The sequence below is a fragment of the Myotis brandtii genome, unplaced genomic scaffold (genome assembly GCF_000412655.1).
Source record: "Myotis brandtii unplaced genomic scaffold, ASM41265v1 scaffold61, whole genome shotgun sequence".
In the NCBI taxonomy this organism is placed as follows: Eukaryota; Metazoa; Chordata; class Mammalia; order Chiroptera; family Vespertilionidae; genus Myotis; species Myotis brandtii.
In genome coordinates this window covers 459,558-478,175 of record NW_005370318.1, presented here as the reverse complement: position 1 = coordinate 478,175, position 18,618 = coordinate 459,558, and the positions used below count along the sequence as shown (strand labels likewise).

Sequence of the window (18,618 nt, the reverse complement as noted above, 5' to 3'; positions counted from 1 at the left end):
GGTTTGCAATGCAGTTCTACAGTTTATTAGCTGTGCCTTCACTTCTCTGGCTCTTGGCTTTCTCATGGATAAAATAGAGAATGATGGTACCAGCTCCATAGGGCCGTTTTGTGTATGAAATGAGATCGTATGTACAAAGTGCGTAGGAAGAAAGCATTCAATGAGTGGAGTGACTGTCCTATTTCCAGGCCTGCTCTTAGAGGCACAGAAAAAGTAGGTATACAGCTGGGCCGGAGGGCACTTCCTGACCCTGTTCTTGGGTTACTGAGCAGTATTTTCTCTACTGTGGCTCGGGTCAGCCTCTCCTGCCACACCCACTCAAGAACATCTTTCAGTGCAACCCTTCGTCACAGTAGTACCATTTTTTTATTTTAGGCATTTTACATGCTGGGCACTGTTATTCTCACTTTTTTCCACAACAACCCTGAAAAGTAGGAACTGTTATTATTTTCACCTTGTAGATGAGGAGTGACAGTTCGGGGGTTGAATAACTTGCCCAAGGACATACAGCTTAGTAAGTGGCAAAACTAGAATTAGATCCAAGCAGCCTTTTTACTATGCAGCTCTTCCTCCCAGACAACCTCCACCCACACACACACTCATCTGTCTCTCTTCTCGGCCATTATCATGTATGAAGCAGAGTGCCTGGAATATATCAAGCACTAGGTTCCCCACTTATCTATAGGGATTAATTCCAAAGGTTTGATTTATGCTTCAAGGAGCATGTATTCATTTTACAAATGAGGAAATTGGGGTTTGGAGAGAGCCTCTCCTGACCAAAGTCATCTAGCCAATAAGTGATGACACAATACCCAGCTCTGTGTGGCTCCAGTGTCCATGCTCTTTCCAACGCTACAAGTTATCACTTACCCTGTGGGAGATCTAAAACGAGACAGGTTTCAGGCCTAGCCCACCATGTATCTTGTTTTATCCATCTGTGAAGTGAAGGTTTTGCACTGGAATAGCTCAGAGGCTCCAGGACACACAAGATTATACCCAGATGAGAAAATTGAACTGAGGATAGAGGTGGAGTGAGTCTGGATCTGAGGTTGTGATGACATTTGTTCCACACCCTGACACCCCAGGATGAGTTGGAGCTCACCAGACAGGCCCTGGAGAAGGAGCGCCTCCACAGTCCCGGCCCGACCAGCAGAACAGAACAGGGGCCCAGAGGAGAGGCAGGTGGACAGCTGGGGCAGGTGAGCTGTGGGTCTGGGGGAACAGATAGCCCAAGAGAGAGCTTGTGTCCAGGGGGGCTTGTCCCCTTCTCTTGGGACTTGTATCCTGAATCCCAGACCTGCCAGATTGGTCCCTTTGCCCTCTATCTGTTCACCTGTCTAAGGCACTGCCTAGGTGAGATTCACAGGTCTCTCCCACAGATCTCAGGAGTAGAGGCAGAGCCCAGTGCTGGGACGCAGGAGAAGCAGCCATGGGAACAAAGGCTTGAACACCTGCAGCAAGCAGTGGCACAGCTGGAGGTTGACCGGAGCAGGCTACAGCACCACAATATCCAGCTGCGCACCACCTTGGAGCAGGTAACATCTATCCTCAGCTCCCTCCTCCGGGGCCCAGTGGACATGATCTCTACTTCTGGCCCTGCCCTCAGAGCAGGGGCTGGTACACTTTAGTCCAAGGGCCAAGTTCAGCCTACTGCCTATTTCTGAAAATAAAGTTTTATGGGGATACAGCCAAGCCCCTTCATTCATGTATTGTCTACAGCTTCTTGCAGGCTACAGTAATGGAGCTGAATAGTTGCAACAGAGGTCAGATGGCTCACAAGCCCCAAAAGATGTTTGTTAATATTTGTTCCAAAAGCCTGAGAGGACGCCCTACCTTTCCTGCCCAGGAGCACTTCCTGACACTCAGGGCTGCCCTAGCATGAGCTCCCCTCAGCAAGCAGTTTAGCTCCCCATGACTGCTATCCCCTGCCACTCACGCCCACACATGCACTGGCCTTCTCTTGAAAAGGCGAGCTGAGCCCTGACTTCTCACTTGCCTCCTGGCAGGTGGAGCGAGAGCGGAGGAAGCTGAAGAGGGAATTCCTACGCACATCGCGATCAGGGGTCCTGGAGACCAGCGAAGCCACAGCATCATCCCCCACACCACAGGTTTACCTCTTCATTGACTGCAGCCTCAGGAGAGCCCAGTCCCAGCCACCAGAATCCTCCCTCTTCCGTGCATTTCCCAGGCTACCCTTGCAAGGGGCGACAGCCACTTCGGCCAATCCAGAAAGCCCCTCCTGACCCGGCTCTGCCCCAGGCAGCACTGCTCAGTGTGTCCCTGACCCCGGAAGGAGGCTCAGCTTCGGTGGGGTGGAGTCAGGGCTAGCAGCCCTGCATTCTGAGGAACTCAGCCCATCGGTAGACAGCCTGCACCCTCAGAGGGAGACTGTTTCTGTGTGCTGAGCATCTCCCAGCTCTCCACCCCTTCCTTTAATAAGAACTTCTCAACGGCAGACACCTGGTCTTACCTCCTCTCTGCATCCTTAGCTCGGAGCCAGGACCAGCACAAAGCAGGTGCATGCTGTACTTCTGTAAACGAAAAGGTGCCTTCCAAGCCTTTTGGAAATTCAGCGTCGGGTGCATGCTGTACTTCTGTAAACGAAAAGGTGCCTTCATGAAGCCAGTGCCTTCCAAGCCTTTTGGAAATTCAGTGTCAGGTCTCCGTGGGCATCACCCATTAGGCTGGTTTGGGCCTCTCCTTGCCCTGGTGCACTATAGCGTTCAGGCTGAGTTCCAACACTTCTGACCCATAGCCCTTGCCCTGTCCCCCAGGATTGTGATGAGCTGAGGAGGCCTGCAGAACCCCTGGGGTGGGAAGGCCTCTTCCAACAGGAATGGCATTTGTCTTCCACAGAATGGAAGAGGACAGAAGGGCTCTTCAGAGGTCAAGCACATGGTTGAACTGCAGAAAGAGGTATGTTCTAGAAGGATCCGTTTTCTAAGCCCCCTTTCCCTCCCTTGCACTCAGGCAACCAGCTTTAATGTGTGCTGTGTGCTTGGCCCTTTGTGCACCTCCCTCAGGGAGAGGGGAAATAGTTCCTGTCTCAGCAAACTTCAGCCTGGTGGGCGATAAGAAGAGCCCCGTTCTAACTCAGCCTCCCATGTGGTTAGGGTGGGGGTGGGGAAGGAAGCATTGTCCAGGCCCCAGACCACCAGGTTCCTAGTTAGGAAAGGACAGGGAAATGGACGAAGGAGCAGAAGAGCCTAGGAGGACAGACTATAGCCAGCAGAAATGCCCTGGCCTCCCTGCCCTCACATGCACCTTTGCAGGCAGGACTATTGCCAGCACACCAGGCGAGTAGCATGGCACCAGGCCCCTCCAGGACCCATACCTCAGAGCTCGGGTCAAGCTGCCACGCTCAGGGAAACTGTAAAGTGCCTTGTTGCCTCCTAGGCCTCACGAAAGGTGCCCCCTGTCTTTCGAGGCCCAGGGGTAAAAAGAACTGTGGAATTTTTACCTCTGAGCCTGTTTTAGGATCAACAGTCTCTGCTGGCAGGGCCTGACTATGGAGCTAGACCTAAGCGATTACTTTGAATTCATACAAAACAATCCCGAAGACAGGACCCGGATTAGGATGAGGCAAGAGGGGCACCTTGCGAGTAGAATTTAAGGAAGCCCTCACAGTCATCCTGGAGTGCCTCCTTAAATTTTGCACCATGGAGCCTCTCTTGCCTCACCCTAGTCCTGTGTCTGCCCTGAGCTCCCAATACTTCACCTCCTGGTAGTCTCAGTATACCCATCTGAGAAATGGGTGATTAGTTGGCTATTCTCAACCCTGGCTGCACATCAGAACCACCTGGGGGGCTTTGAAAAAAATACTGGTGCACGTGGCAGTCTGCCTTTCTTTTCTAATTGCAATCAATAAAGCACAATTAATTTTCAAAAAAAAAGAAAAAGAAAAAAATACTGGTGGCCAGGCCTTACCCTAATCTAATTAGGTCAGAATATTTTTCAAAAGCTTCCAAAAGAACACAATGTGAACTTCCTGCAGTGATTAAAATATAGGGTGTCCCCAAAAATGTATACACACACTTTGAATAATTATAAAGGCAATGTTTATTAAAATACATTTCATTTTCAAAATTGAGCTATCAGCTGTTCAAATATGTATACCTTTTGTGGGGACACCCTGCATTCTGTATATTGATTGGGATAGTGTTCCACGTGGGTATATACATTATCACATTCATCAAGATGTACACTTCAAACCTGGGCATTTTATTACATGTAAGTTATCCCTCAATAACGTTGAGGAATAGTTCTGTTGTTGTTCAAGCTCCCTGATTGATTCTCCTGTGCAACCGGGGTTGACCATCACTGGATACCGATTCCCAGGGGCCCTTCTCCCAAACACTGCAAAGCCTGATCCTGAGATCCGTAGATATGATAGAGTTGGTTCAAATGCTGGTCTGACAAGAGCCATAGGAGCAGCGTGGGGAGAGTTGGAGCAGCCTCAAGACCCTCAACTGCTCTCTCCCTCTTGGTTTTCCTGCCCAACAGGTGGCCCTGCTGCGAGCCCAGCTGGCCTTGGAGCGGAAGCAGAAGCAGGACTATATCGCTCGCTCGGTCCAGACCAGCCGTGAGCTAGCAGGCCTGCACCACAGCCTCTCCCACTCCCTTCTCGCCGTGGCCCAGGCCCCTGAGGCCACTGTCCTGGAGGCTGAGACCCGCAAGCTGGACGAGTCCCTGACTCAAAGTCTGACATCCCCAGGGCCAGTCCTGCTATGCCCCAGCCCCAGCCCCAGCCCCCGTGCTTCCCAAGCCACGTCCAGGTAGCAGCCTCAGCCAGGGCAGGACTCAGGTCAGCCTGGGAGCACACAGACAGGCAGATGGCTGTAGAGTGGGTCGTGGCCCCTCCACACAGCTGCACGTTTGCCAAAGGAAAGGCGTAGCTGTTATCTAATCTGGGAGCCCAGGTCAGCTGGCATTCCCAGGAAGAGGAGGAAAACCTGCAAGGCTTGGGGGAAGGTCCCAGCTGACATGGGATTGAGACAAGTTAATCTTGCCTGCTAGCCTGCAGAGTCCCCCAGAGGGGTGCCTTGTCCTGGCCCAGGGGCATGTACTGCCTCTCTAGAATTTATTATCCCAGCCCTTCGCCCTCTCTTTCCCCTTCCCTTTCCCCTTCAACAATAAACCCTAGATTTTTGCATTTGTTCTGTGCTGCTGTCTCCATTTGTGTAGCTGGGCTACAATAGCACCAAGGGCATCTATTAAGGAAGAATTTGCTACAGATTCCTGTCAGGTGCCATGAATGTGTCATCTGCCTGTGTTCTGATAGAGAAGGATTACAGAAGATACTAAGACAAGCCCATCCACAGGGAGCTGGAATCCAGCTGTCAAGAACAGACAGATACATCAAGGAGTCAGACAGTTGTGTGTGCTGACTGGAAGTACTGAAAAATTCCAGGGACTAAGAAGGAAGGCATGAACTGGCCCCTGAAGGATGGAGAGGTGCTGGGAGGGGTTGCTTAGCATGCTGGTGAGAAGACTGGTCTGCCCTTGGCAGAGTGTTGGGGCTGAAGTTATGGGTAGGAAGGGAGATTATGGAGGGCATTGGGATCTAGATTTGAACTCATGGGTAGTAAAGAACCATCATATGTTCTTGACTTAAAACATATTCTGGGACTTCAAAAACACTGAGTTGACTAAAGTCAGTCTCGAATTCAGAAGCTCAGCCTGGCCTCATTCCCCTTCTGCTCTGGGTGAATGTCCTTAGGGTGTCCCTTCCTGGGCATATCAGCTAGAACCAACTCTGGTCCCCTGTAGTCCAACCACGTATCAAGCTGGTACGGAGCATGGACAGTGGCAGGACTTGTCACTTAGGACTGGCTCCCGTGAAGGCAGTCTGGACTGAACCCAGTTCACAGCCTTAAGACTGTCATTGGCAACCTCCTCAAAACCTAAGAGAGAACAATTTTCTTTAAAGAATTCCTCTGGCATTCCAACAATAACCTGGAATTCCTCTTACCTAACCTGGGGATGGAGCTAAGGCCCAGCTAAGAATGTGGGGGTTTGAGAGCAGCCCCCACTCACCAGACCTACTTGCTCGGGGCTTAGGCCCCATTGCATCCCGTTGCACCACACAGAGTGGAAATGGGCTGTTCACAGCTGCTGGAGCTTGGTTCCAAAATCCTATGAGTGGGACCCAGCAGCAGATACTAGGTGTACCCGTTAATAATGCGGATTTTTTTTCAATAGATGGAGTTACACATATGTTGATATATATGCGATTTGATATGTATGCTATTTTATTGTATTGACAACAAGCTTCAAAACTTCATATGTCAAATTTCCTGAGTGCTGGCTATCCCGGGGTACATCTGCCTATGGTGGTCATGTTCCCCACATCTGACTCAAAGCCTTGGGCAGGACCTGGTTCATCCTGGGAAGGAGGGCAGGATGGACTTCGGGGGAGGAGGAGGATTTGGCCTGACCTTCCTGGTCTCTACCTCCTACCCTGCACCTACCTGAGGACCATGTCATGCTGGTTAATCCTGGAGCCAAGGCCAGAGCCCCGTAGGAATTTTGAGTTTCCAACCACTGCACAAGTCAGGCAGCTGGACACACGGGCCAGTGTGTGGCTGGGAGTCATTTTAATCAGCTGCTGCTTCTGATTCTCAAATTCCTCCTCTGACTTTATGCCCTGAATTTCAGAGCACAAGAGGGAGGAATTTAGGGGCTTATCCTAGATTCCCACTACCTGTAGAAGAAGGTTAAAGCCAGGAGTCATGAAGGGAGAGTCGGCCAAGGCCTGGGGTTGGGGGAAGGGACTGGACAGAGCTAGACTGTGCACTGACCAACCACAATATCAGAGCATCAGAGGACATGGGCTCTTCTGACTTCATCAGAGGCTCAGTGGCCCTTTCGAAGCATTTGTCGAACCAGTCAGTCTCCAGGTATGTGGAGGCCGGCAGAGCATTTGCGGATCGCAGATGAACAGGTGCAATTTCTGAAAGTGTCCTCAGGCAGTCACAGGTCTTTGTGTGTGTTCTGGCCTTTTTATCGAGGTCTTTCTGACTAGACTCCAGGCCCAGGAAGGAGGCCATCAACCTCAATGTAAGCATACAGACAGCTACCAGACCCAGCATCGTGTACTGAGCCTTCATCTCTGGCCTTGAAGATGGTACCTTAGGAAACAGTAGATTGGCCCTGACGCCTGGTACTGGAGGAGGGGCTGGGGCCAACAGACACCCCCAGTGTCCCTGTCCTGTGGCTTCCGTCTCTCCCCCAACCCTTCACCCCACGCCTCCTCCTAACACCTTACCTCTTGCTTCCCCAAGGCCAGGGGCTAGAGGCTGAAAGTACGGGAGAGGTGACACTGTATCCTTTGGTCTCCCAGAGGAGACGGATGCCCAGTGAGGTCTTTTACATCAGCCCAGTTATATCGGCGACCTCATCACAGAGACCACATTGTGATCTCTAGGTAGGCTATTGGCAAGGCCCCCTCCACTTTGGCATTCAGCCCAGAGTCAGCTGGCACGGGAGGCTTGGAAGCCAAGTGTTCAGGGGACAGGAGGGTGAGGAGGGAGCACCTATGTGAAAAGTGTGGTAGATGAGCAGGAGCCAGAAAGGGGAAAGGAAGGGCCGCTTGGAACCTCCTGGGTCAGAGAGAATTTACCATAGTGGTATCATCGACCCTTAAAACCTCTCAGAGGTTGAATTTCTTTTGTTTCTGAAAATTGTTACCAAGATAAACATGAAAATTATTTTTCCAAAAATATCATAGTCCAGATGGGTTTTTAAAAGATATATTTTTATTGATTTGGGGAGAGGGTGAGAGAGGGAAACATCAATGATGAGAGAGAATCATTGATCAGCTGCTTCCTGCACGCCCCCTACTGGGCATCAAGTCTGTATCCACTGAGCAAAACCAGCTAGGGCAGCCCAGCAGGTTTTTAATGGGGAACAGCATTCTCCTGCTCTCCTTCACTCCTTATGTTCAGGCCTCTCTTCACTGGCCTCCCCTTCTACCTATTCTTCTAGCATTTGCTTCCATATCTTTAAATAATATGCTTATACCACTATTTCATGATGCTATATATACACAACCTGCTATATACGATCATATCACTCTGCTTAGTAGCAGCCACTTGGTCACTTTGTAACTTTACATAATGGACCCTAATCTGAATTTCATCTTGTCACTTCAAGACAAGGTTTCTTGAAGCCCTTTCTATAAGATGAGAATATTGTGCCTATACACTTTTATTTGTCAGTTTTCTCTTTACACTTCACAATATTGGTATTTTTGGTGGTTTTATTTTTATTTTATTGTTATTATTAAATAATTTATCTTCTTTGGGAGCTATGTTTTCCAATATTGGTATTTTGAACATTCACATTCTGTTATGGAAGCATTCTGTTTCATGATTTAAGTTTCACATGCTTTGTTTATAGCAGCACTATCCAAAAGAAATATGTAAGCCACATACATAATTTTCTAGTATCCAAAGTTAAAAAAAAGAAACAAGAAACAGAAAATTAATTTCAATAACATATTTAACCCAGTATGCCTAAATATTATCATTTCAACATATACTTTATAAAAAGTATTATTGAGATATTTTGCATTCTTCCTTTTTAAAACTAAGTCTTCTAAATCCAAATTATATTTTACTCACAGTATGTCTAAATTTGGACACTCAGTTTTCATCAGAAATACATTAATAGATTTTTAAAATTTTACAATCTAAAAAGATTTACATATCCAGGTTGTCACAAGTATACTTAAAGGTTTCTAATGACTACTTGTGTTCATTTTATTTATTTTTAATATATTTTTATTGATTACAGAGAGGAATGGAGAGAAAGAGAGGGAGATAGAAACATCAAAGAGAGAGAATTATTGATCATCTGTCTCCTGCACATCCCACACTGGGAATCGAGCCCGCAACCTGGGCATATGCCCTGACTGGGAATTGAACCATGACCTCCTGGTTCATAGGTCGACACTCACCCACTGAGCCATGCTGGCTGAGCCCACCACCATACTTTCTGTTCCTATGAATCTGACTGCCCTAAAGACGGATCATGCAGGATTTGTCTCTTTGTGCCTGTTTGTTGTTGTTTTTCACTTAGCATAATGTCCCTCAAGCTTCATCCATGGTGCAGCATGTGACAGGATTTCCTTCCTTATTACGTCTTTAAATTTTATTAAATATTAAATACATATTAAAGAAGTTAGCAAGAAAATAAACATCCACGTACCCACCTTAATGAATAGAATGTTGTTAATATCACTGAAAACCCTGGGTGCTCCTTCCCTGCCAGATGTTAACACTATTGGGAATTTTGCGTTTATTATTCCCTTGACATTTTCTTTTTTCTACAGCTAAGCCAGTATATATCTAAACAATGTATTATTTAATTTTGTATGCTTTTAACATAGTTGTAATCATTACATGCATTTGTGTGCAACTGCTTTTTTATTGAAGTGAAATTCACATAACATACAATGAGCCATTTAAGTATACAATTTGGTGTACTCATGTGTTGTGTAGCTACCAGGTCTCTCTACACTAAAGACTTTTCAAAAGCACCCTGTACCCATCAAATAATCACTCACCATTCTCTCCTGCCCCAACCTCTGATAACCACTAATCTGCTATGTCTATACATTTGCCTTTTCTGGATAGATCATATAAAAAGAATCATATAATATCTGATTTTTTGTGCCTGACTTCTTTCACTAAGCATAATGTTTTTGAAGTTCTTTCAAGTTGTAGCATGTATTAAATCTCTGCTCCTTTTAATGGCTGAATAATATCCCATTGTATAGACAAACCATAATTTGTTTACCCATTCATCCATTGATAGACATTTGTGTAGTTCTACCTTTTGGCTATTGTGAATAATGCTGCTATAAACATTTGTGTACAGGTTTTTGTGTAGACATATGCTTTCATTTCTCTTGGGTATCTACCTAAGAGTGGAATTGCTGGCTCATATGTGAGTTGCCAAACTGTTTTCCACAGCAATAGGTAATGACCTGCTGCCCATGGAACTCGCTGGCCTTATCACATACTCACCCAGCTCATGGAACTGCAGGAGAGCTATGAAGACTTGGTTTTTTACTCTAGTTCTAGCAAAATAATGAATTAAAGATATCTAAAAACTCTCCTATTACACATAGACACAAAGAACAGACTGACAGCTGTCAGAGGGAAGGGCATTGGAGGATTGGGTGAAAAAGGTGAAAGGATTAAGAAAAAACATACACAAAAACAGACACAGACAACAGTATGGTGAGAGCCAGAGGGAAAAGGGTTGGATGGAGGGGGAAGAGAGCAAAGAAGGGATAAATGGTGGCGGAAAAAGACACTGGGTGGTGAGTGCAAGAGACAGTATGCAGGTGATGTATTGTAGAGTTGTACACTTGAAACCTGTGTGGTTTAATTAACCTATGTCACCCCAATAAATTCAATTTTTAAAAGTATAGTCCAAAATACATAAATAAATAAATAAATAAATACTCTCCTACTACAAAAATTCAGAACTGCTGGTCAAAACATAGTATTGAGTTTTTTTATTGTATTTATTTTTTAATATGTATAATATGGTACACAGGCCAAAGGGTACAAAAAATATATGAAAAGAAACAATCCATCCCTCCCTAGTTCTCTACCTACCCAGTCTCCTCCCCAGAGGCAACTATTTACTATTCTTAATGTCTTTGTATCCTTCCTATAAGAGAGAGAGAGAGAGAGAGAGAGAGAGAGAGAGAGAGAGAGAGAGAGTTTTTTATAAAAACTATTTTACATGCTGAGCGGAGAAAGAAAAACAGGAAGTCCCCAGATGCCAGAAATGAAAAGAGAAATGAAAAACAGCATAGGACGTGCTGGAGCTACCTGAGTGGCTGTTTGGAATCTAGGAGTTCCAGAGGACCCTGAGCACAAGGGAGGCAGAGAAGTGGGACAAAACTCAAAGAGCCGAACCTTCAGTGAAAAGCTGAGCTAGAAAACATTCACCCTCCGGCATAGGATGAAACACGGAGGCTCATCTCTTTCATCTCATGGGAAAAGAGCTTCCCCAAGAACTCCGTCGGGGCTTGCACTCTGCGTGAGGTTGGGTCTAAATTCAAGCAATCTGCATGATCCAGGGCTCAGGCACAGAAAGTCCCCTGAGATCCCGGAGTCGAGTCTGGCCATTCCACTCCTGACACTGTCCTCGCAGGTAAGAAAATCAGACCAGGATTTTATTCTGTACCCGACTGATGTCCACACAATTTCCTCGTGCCCTTTACCCCTGAAAGTCCTCGTAGCCCTACTGTTGCTGCTACAGTCCCAAGATTCCCCTGCTTTCAGGACCGAAGGGCTAGGACTTGTGTGGATTCTGAAGGCGTCAGCTGTTGATGGTGAGCTTGCCCACCACACACTCTGGCTGACTTGCATTTCTGCTTCTGTGCTAGGCATAGTCTGATTAACTTTCTCCCGTTTTCCTTGCTTCTCTGATCCAAATCCAAAGCGGGCATCCTGGTGAATGAGAGATGAATATATGTGTTAGCCGACTGTCCTTGTCCCACTTGCCCTTATTCAACATCGAATATGCCAGGCTGCCTCCTGGAGGAGAATGGCGTTCACCTTCTCCAAGGAACCCCACAGAGTGACCCCAGAGTCCAGAAAAGAGAGCCTCAACCAGCTGCTCCTCCTCATATTGGAGGAAGAGAGAGGATTCCCCAGGAAGACAAGAGAAGGCATTCCGGGGAGAGGGAGCAGTGTGTGAGAAGGTACGAGGCAGCTGGTGTGTCTGGGGAATGCCAAGAAGCCCAGTGTGTGAGCCTGGGAGAAAGAAGGGAAGGAATAAGATCATGCAGGGTCTTGAAAGCCAGGCAGAAAAGTTTAGGCTCTATGCTGAAGTAATAGGGGCAGAAAGTTTTAAGTGAGGAAGGGAAGTTTTAAGTGAGGAAGGGATATGACACTTAACTGGGTCACAGATGGACAAGGCACAGAACAGCCATGAGCCCCAGGGTGGGTACTGGCCCGGGTTATCCAACCTGTTGCCCTGGTTGCATCCGAGGAAGGTGGAGCTGATCACGAGGACCTGGGGAAGAAGGGGGAGGGGGCCTGCCTCCCTGGGGCCCTTCCCACAGCAGCCCAAGCCATAGCTTACCCCTCTCATCCCCCTACCTGGTCTGTGCTATGTCCATTCCACTAGGGAATGAGATCTTCTTCCAAAATCTAAGAAAGAATTAGGAGGTGGGGGAGTTCCAGCAGCTCCTGAGACCCGGGCATGTCCTGTAGCTGCCTCAATAGGTCACCCTGCAGTCACCTCCCCTCATCTCCACGCTAAGACTGTCCGAGTTCCCAGACCTTCACCTCCTGACTCAGGGCATCTGAGGTCCATGCCAGCCCAGAAAGCTTCAGGACAAGCAGAAGCAGCTGTCTCCAGTAGCCCTGGTCCCCCACACTTCTTTGGCAGATGGAGCGTCCCCTGGTTTGGTTCCCTACCGTCTTGAAGCTCTGAACAGGGGCATGGTTCATCCTGAGAAGGAGAACAGAAACTGGCAGAACTCTGGGGGCAGGCCTGGGCCTTCCTGCTCCCTGCCCTCTCCTCAACACCCACCCGAAGACTGTGGTCTGTTGGGTGACATTGTTGCTGACGTCAGAAGCCCGCAGGATCGTCGAGTTCCGCACCAGCACGCATGTCCTGCAGTACAGATCATTATGGCTCACTGAGGGTCTGGGGATCACCTTGAACAGCTTCTCCCACATTTTCCCCAGCTCGCTTGTTGAGTTCATGCCCTGGAAACAGCCAGAGGGAGGAGATTGAGGGCTAGGACCCAGGTATCAGCTCCCGGTGGAAGGAAAGCAGCCCCAGGTGGGTGAGAGCGCCATCCAGGGGTCAGGGGCTGAGGCTCTGAAGACGGGAGGTGCACCAAGCCAGGGCCAAGAGAGGGGTTTGGGCCCGAAAGTGGGAGATGATGGGGCCTGGGAAGGACAGGGGCAGGGTTAGGCCCATTGGTAACCACTGACCAACCACCAGAGCACAGCATCAGGGGTCATGGACTCTGTTGTCCCCATCAGGTACCCCATCGTCTTCTCATAGCATGCATCAAACCAGTTCTGTTCTCCGACTGTGTGGTGGCAGAGGGAGTCGTTGAGGGTCTCAGCTGGGCAGCCACACTCCTTGAACTTAAGCCAAAGGCAGTTGCCACGCCGTGGTACCAAGGACATCGCTTTTTCCTGGGCTGCCGATGCGGGTTTCTGATCCAGGCAGGGGACCATCAGGCACAAGATGAGCACCCAGAAGACCCATAGGACAAAAATCTGCCACATGCACTTCATGTCTGGCTTAGGCGATGGCTTCCATTGGCAGGCAGTAAAATGGCTCCTCTACCTGGGTCAGGGGCAAAGGAATGAGGTCACAAACAGCCTCTGTCCCCCACAAGCCTCTGTCCCGTTGGCTTCTATGGCACCTCAATCCTCCATACCATCCCTCCTCCCAAACCCTCATCTTCTGCCTCCTTAGCCATTTGCTCACCTCCAAATAGGACTCTAACTGGGCCTGGGACAGAATGTGCAAGAGCAGAAAGATAATATATGGTGTGTCCTGTACCCTCCCTGCAGGAGGAAAGCTTGGCTCTCAGTGGGGTCCATCTGCCACCCAGTTATATCACAGATCTCATCACAAAGTGCACATTGTGACCTCCCTCCTTTAGCCTGCCCGTCCTGTCTGTAACACACAGCTGCCTACACTGAATGTAAAAGTCATGAAGTCAGGGACCAACTTCGTCTTCTTTACTTCTGCATCCCTAAAACTCAGAACCATTTCATAAACATCTATGGCAGCGGTTCTCAACTTGTGGGTCGCGACCCCTTTGGCAGTCGAACGACCCTTTCACAGGGGTCGCCTAAGACCATCCTGCATATCAGATATTTACATTACGATTCATAACAGTAGCAACATTACAATTATGAAGTAGCAACGAAAACAATTTTATGGTTGGGTCACAACATGAGGAACTGTATTTAGAAGGCCAGAAGGTTGAGAACCACTGATCTATGGGATACAGGAACAGAGTTGAGAGGGAATTTAAATCCTATTCTTGTGCAATACCCCCTCTCCAATTGTGGAACCGGCTCAGACCTCTCTTCTCTTCTCTAAACCCTATATCCTTCAGCTATTGGACTTCCACTAAGATGTCTCAGAGACCTCTCACACTGAACAAACCTGAGACTGAACTCAGATTTTTCCCTTTAAACCAATTCTTTCCCAAGATTTCTCAGTCTCTACATGGTCCCACCATTCACTCAGTTACTGAAGGCAGAAGCCCATGACTTCTCCCTCTCCTATGATTTCCAAATCCATTTTTAATGTATGTTTTATTGATTCCAGAGAGAGGAAGGGACAGGGAGAGAGAGATAGAAACATCTATGAGGCTGACATCTATGATCGTCAGCCTCCTGCATACCCCCGGCTGGGGATCGAGCCTGCAACCCAGGCATGTGCCTGGACAGAGAATCGAACTGGTGACCTCCTCGTACATGAGTCGATGCTCAACCACTGCACAACACCGGTGGGGTCAAATCCATTTTTAATCCATTTGCTTCTATCTCCAAACTGCATCCTCTTCCTCTCTACTCTCACCCCTTAATTCAAACCTAGCCTGGGCATTTTATAGCTTTTAAAACAATTCACAAAAATATTTGAGTAAGGTCTGTCGTCCAGTTAATTAATTGTATTGTACTGATGTCAATTCCTGGTTTGAAAAATGTAGTATTGGTACTATATGGTAAGATGCTACCATTGAGAGAAACTGAGCATCAGTACCAAAAAATGTTGCGGGTTTGATTCCCGGTCAGGGCACATACCTAGGTTGTGAGTTCAATCCCCAGTCAGAGAGTATATGAGAGGCAACCAATTGAATCGATGTTTCTCTCTCCCTCTCTCTCTCTTTTGCTCTGTGTGTGTGTGTGTGTGTGTGTGTGTGTCTCCCCCTTCATCTCTCTAATATCAATGAAAAATATCCTCGGGTGAGGGTTTAAAAAAAGAGAGAGAAAGAGAGAAATTGTTTGATGGGTACATGGAACCTCTCCTTACTATTTTTGCAATTTCTTATGTGTCTATAGTTATTTCCAAAAAAATATTTTTTTAAATCATCTAGAAAAAGATGCATAGTAAACTGAATTGCTGTTTATTTATGTCAATTGATATAATCTTTTTACTGTTGTAACACTCAAAAACTTAATCATTTTAACCATTTTAAAGTGTACAATTCATGGTGAGCAGACAATACAATATACAGGTTATGTATTATAGAATTGTACACCTGCAACCTATATAATTTTATTAGCCAATGTCACCCCAATAACTTCAATTAAAAAAATGAGCAAAATAGAAAAAAATAGCAAACTTCTGTCAGAATATTTTCTCTCATTGCTCTCCCTGTTAGCCAGCCTATTGGCTATCCATGCCCACTTAATCCATCAATGTGGTCAGTGGATTCCTCTCTAAGACCCTGTATCAGTATTAATAAAAGTGTTTGGAACTTTTTGTGGTGCCTGTGGAATTCAGACTGGAAAGAATCACAGTAGAGTGTTGGAGGTGGATAACGGGGTTCTGGAACTTTCTGTTCACCTTCAAAGATGAAAACAGTGAAGAAAAAAAAAGATGTAAACAGTAACCATTCAAGACTCCAAGAGACAGGAACAATAAACCATTTCCGGCATCCTGGAGGAGACCAAGTTCTCTAGGCAGGGCCATGCATGTGAGAAGGAAACTGGACTGGGAATAGAAGATGCAGGTGTTGTCCCCATTCAGCAACAATGAGCTGCGTGACACTGTCAGGAAAACTTGATCTTTACTTGGTCTTGGTTCCATCTTTTCTAAAATAAGAGGGAATAGCCCAGCCAGTGTGGCTCAGTCGTTGAGCATCGACCTATAAACAGTTTGATTCTCGGTCAGAGCACATACCCAGGTTGTGGGCTCAATCCCAAGTGTGGGATATGCAGGAGGCAGCTAATCGATGATTCTCTCTTATCATTGCTGTTTCTATCTCTCTCTTTCTCTCTGAAATCAATTTAAAAAAAATTTTTTTTAAAGATGGGCTTATAACCCTGACCGGTTTGGCTCAGTGGATAAAGCGTTGGCCTGCGGACTGAAGGGTCCCGGGTTCGATTCTGGTCAAGGGCATGTGCCTTGGTTGCGGGTGCATCCCCGGTGGGGGGTGTGCAGGAGGCAGCTGATCAATGTTTCTCTCATCGATGTTTCTAACTCTCTGTGCCTCTCCCTTCCTCTCTGTAAAAAAATCAATAAAATATATTTAAAATAATAATAAAAATAAAAAAAATAAAAAAAGATGGGCTTATAATGTTTTCCTTCCACATCCTGCAACAGCTTCCTAACTGGCATATCTGCTTCCATTCTATCTGTTGCAGAAAGAAGAGAGAGAGCACTTACTTCTTTGTTTAGAAGTTTAAATATTTAGGTTTCTCGAGCTTGCAGTGGCCACGCCCATCCTGGCCAATTACCTGTTTCCAGGTGTGACTGACAGGCAAGCGCTTCCCTTTGTAACTCAGACCTTTACTGGGCATGCGTCTAAATGACCTTTGTTCAGTCCTTTCCTCCAACCATCAGCAGGGAACAGACTTGGAGAATGTTAAATGCAGCTTTTTGGCAAAGCTGTATAAATGGCATGCCTATACTATTTGGTCTCCCCTTTCCTCCTTTCCTGTTAAATAAAAACCAGGTTATTACCATGGCATCATATCCATCCCTCACCCATTCTTCACCCAGTAACTGGCATGATCTTAAACTAATTTCCTACTTGGATCCTTAAAATGGCATCCCATTGCACTCAGAATAAAATTCAAATTCCTGCCCTGGCCAGTGTAGCTCCCTTGGTTGGGAGTCATCCCGTGCACTGAAAAGTTGCCAGTTCGATTCCAGTCAGGACACATGCCCATGATTGCAGGCATGATCCCTGTTACGGGTTGTGCAGGAGGCAGCTAGTTGATGTTTTGCTCTCACATTGATGTTTCTCTCTCTCCCTCTCCCTTCCACTCTCTCTCAAAAAAAAAAAGTCAATAAAAATATATTTTTTTAAAAAAACAAACAAAAAATCTTCACTCATCTCACACATTTTCCAGCCATTCTGGCTTTTTTCTATTCCTAGAACTTTCCAAGTTCCATCTTGCCTCAGGATCTTTGCACTTGTAGTTGCTCTTCCCTCCCACTCCTGCCCTCAGCACTTCACCTCCTTCCCTTTTTTCAAGTCTCATGTTAATGTCACTCACTTGGGGTTCCTTCTCCAACTCCTATATTATTGAAGTCCCTAAGAAGCTCTCCTAATTGGGCCCTGACTCCCTCCCTGAAACGTATTCACCACGGTATTCACAAAACCCAGGGGAGACGTAGGAAATAGGAAGAGCTTGATACCATAAATACATGTTGAAGGAGTGAAAGAGTGAACCATTTAATCGGGACCCCCACTGAGGACGGACGGCTTTGAAGTAAAATGTGGATGGGCACAGAATGGGCACAGGTCAAAGAGGAGAGGACACTTTCTGCTAAGGTTATCCCTGGGCATCCACCTGAGAATAGCTGCCTCTCTCATTTGGTGGTGGCAGCTTATGTGTGGAAAAGACCCAAGCTCTGGAGGCAGAAAAAACGGGCTTGAATCCCAGCTTTGCCCCATTAACTAACCCTGCAACCTTTGGGAAGATCAATTCACTTCTTTGCTTCCCCATCTATAAAATGGGGTTTGAAATAGCACCTACCTCCCAAGGTTGTTCTAATGGTAGAATGGAACTAGAGCAGTTAGCATATTGCCAGTTTTCAAGTAATATGAGTTAGTCCTGTCCTTCTCCCCTTCCCTAGCAAACTGCAGTCTGAGGGCAGAAGGGGTTCTCTGGCATTGCTCAGCTTCTCCCGAGTCAGACTGCCACAAGGCACCCAGCTCAGGTGTCCTTCCTCCTGTTCCTGGAAGCCCTTTCTAACCTAGCATGCCAGTCACTTTCTCCTATAGACTCCCGCAGTCCCCTGTGCCACCTCTCATCAAAGTCCTGGCCTCACCTCACTGCAATGATTTGAGCTGTGCACCACCAGGAGACATGCTCAGGAGAAGCACTGGTGCTGTTCGAGTAAAATCAGCCCAAAGACCCTGGCTCCCAGAGTCATTTGAGGTCCAGAAGAAATGGGTTGGAATCAGGTCCTGCCATGAATGAGCTGGGATTAGGGCAAGTTACCTAGCTTCTCCAGGCCAGTTTCTCCTCCATGAAATGCACACGGCACACCTACTTTCTATAGATTCTCAAACTTGTAACTTGAGAACCACACCTACAGGTTCTGATTCAAAAGGTCTGTGGTGGGACCCGACATTTTTTCATTTCTAACCAGTTCCCAGATAATAACGAGGCTGCTGGATGGGGACACCTAGAAAACCACTGTTCTAGGAGGTTCCAAGTCGCTCCAAGAGTCTGGTGTGAAACCCATGTCGCAGTTCCTGGCAAGCGAATGCTGCTATTGCTCTTTCCACCCCGCAGAGGCCGCCTCCGGGCACCCTGGTCCACAGAGAACCACCCCGACCGAGGGAGTATTTGCCGGCGGGCGAAGTCCAGACAAAGCTGCCTGCAGCACCTAACCACTGTTCTAGGAGGTTCCAAGTCGCTCCAAGAG

General features: G+C 47.1%; 2 protein-coding genes across 5 annotated transcripts in view; one reads left to right on the top strand and one right to left on the bottom strand.

The window, feature by feature from the left end:
* The window catches only part of CEP250 (centrosomal protein 250kDa), a 42,384-nt gene extending 37,227 nt beyond the window's left edge, over window positions 1-5,157 (top strand). For all 4 annotated transcript variants that reach the window (XM_005879760.2, XM_014550664.1, XM_014550663.1 and 1 more), the window contains 5 exons: window positions 1,086-1,199; window positions 1,380-1,535; window positions 2,007-2,108; window positions 2,857-2,916; window positions 4,504-5,157. In XM_005879760.2, the coding sequence (XP_005879822.1) occupies window positions 1,086-1,199; window positions 1,380-1,535; window positions 2,007-2,108; window positions 2,857-2,916; window positions 4,504-4,779 (708 nt within the window). In that variant the 3' untranslated portion in view covers window positions 4,780-5,157. The remainder of the gene's footprint in view (window positions 1-1,085; window positions 1,200-1,379; window positions 1,536-2,006; window positions 2,109-2,856; window positions 2,917-4,503) is intronic.
* Window positions 5,158-12,152: 6,995 nt separating this feature from the next.
* Window positions 12,153-13,286, bottom strand: LOC102239554 (chromosome unknown open reading frame, human C20orf173). Its single transcript, XM_005879850.1, has 4 exons — window positions 12,975-13,286; window positions 12,565-12,743; window positions 12,318-12,483; window positions 12,153-12,179 (listed from the first exon to the last, which is right to left on the bottom strand). The coding sequence occupies exons 1-4, from the start codon at window positions 13,284-13,286 to the stop codon at window positions 12,153-12,155; spliced, it is 684 nt and encodes a 227-aa protein (XP_005879912.1).
* Between the last annotated feature and the right edge of the window lie 5,332 nt (window positions 13,287-18,618).

Coding starts and splice junctions, on each gene's coding strand:
- LOC102239554 (XM_005879850.1), bottom strand. CDS start 13,286: ATGAAGTGCATGTGGCAGATTTTTGTCCTATGGGTCTTCTGGGTGCTC. Junction 12,744..12,974: donor ATGCTGTGCTCTGGTGGTTG/GTCAGTGGTTAC, acceptor GGCTGTTTCCAG/GGCATGAACTCAACAAGCGA. Junction 12,484..12,564: donor CAACAGACCACAGTCTTCGG/GTGGGTGTTGAG, acceptor TCTCCTTCTCAG/GATGAACCATGCCCCTGTTC.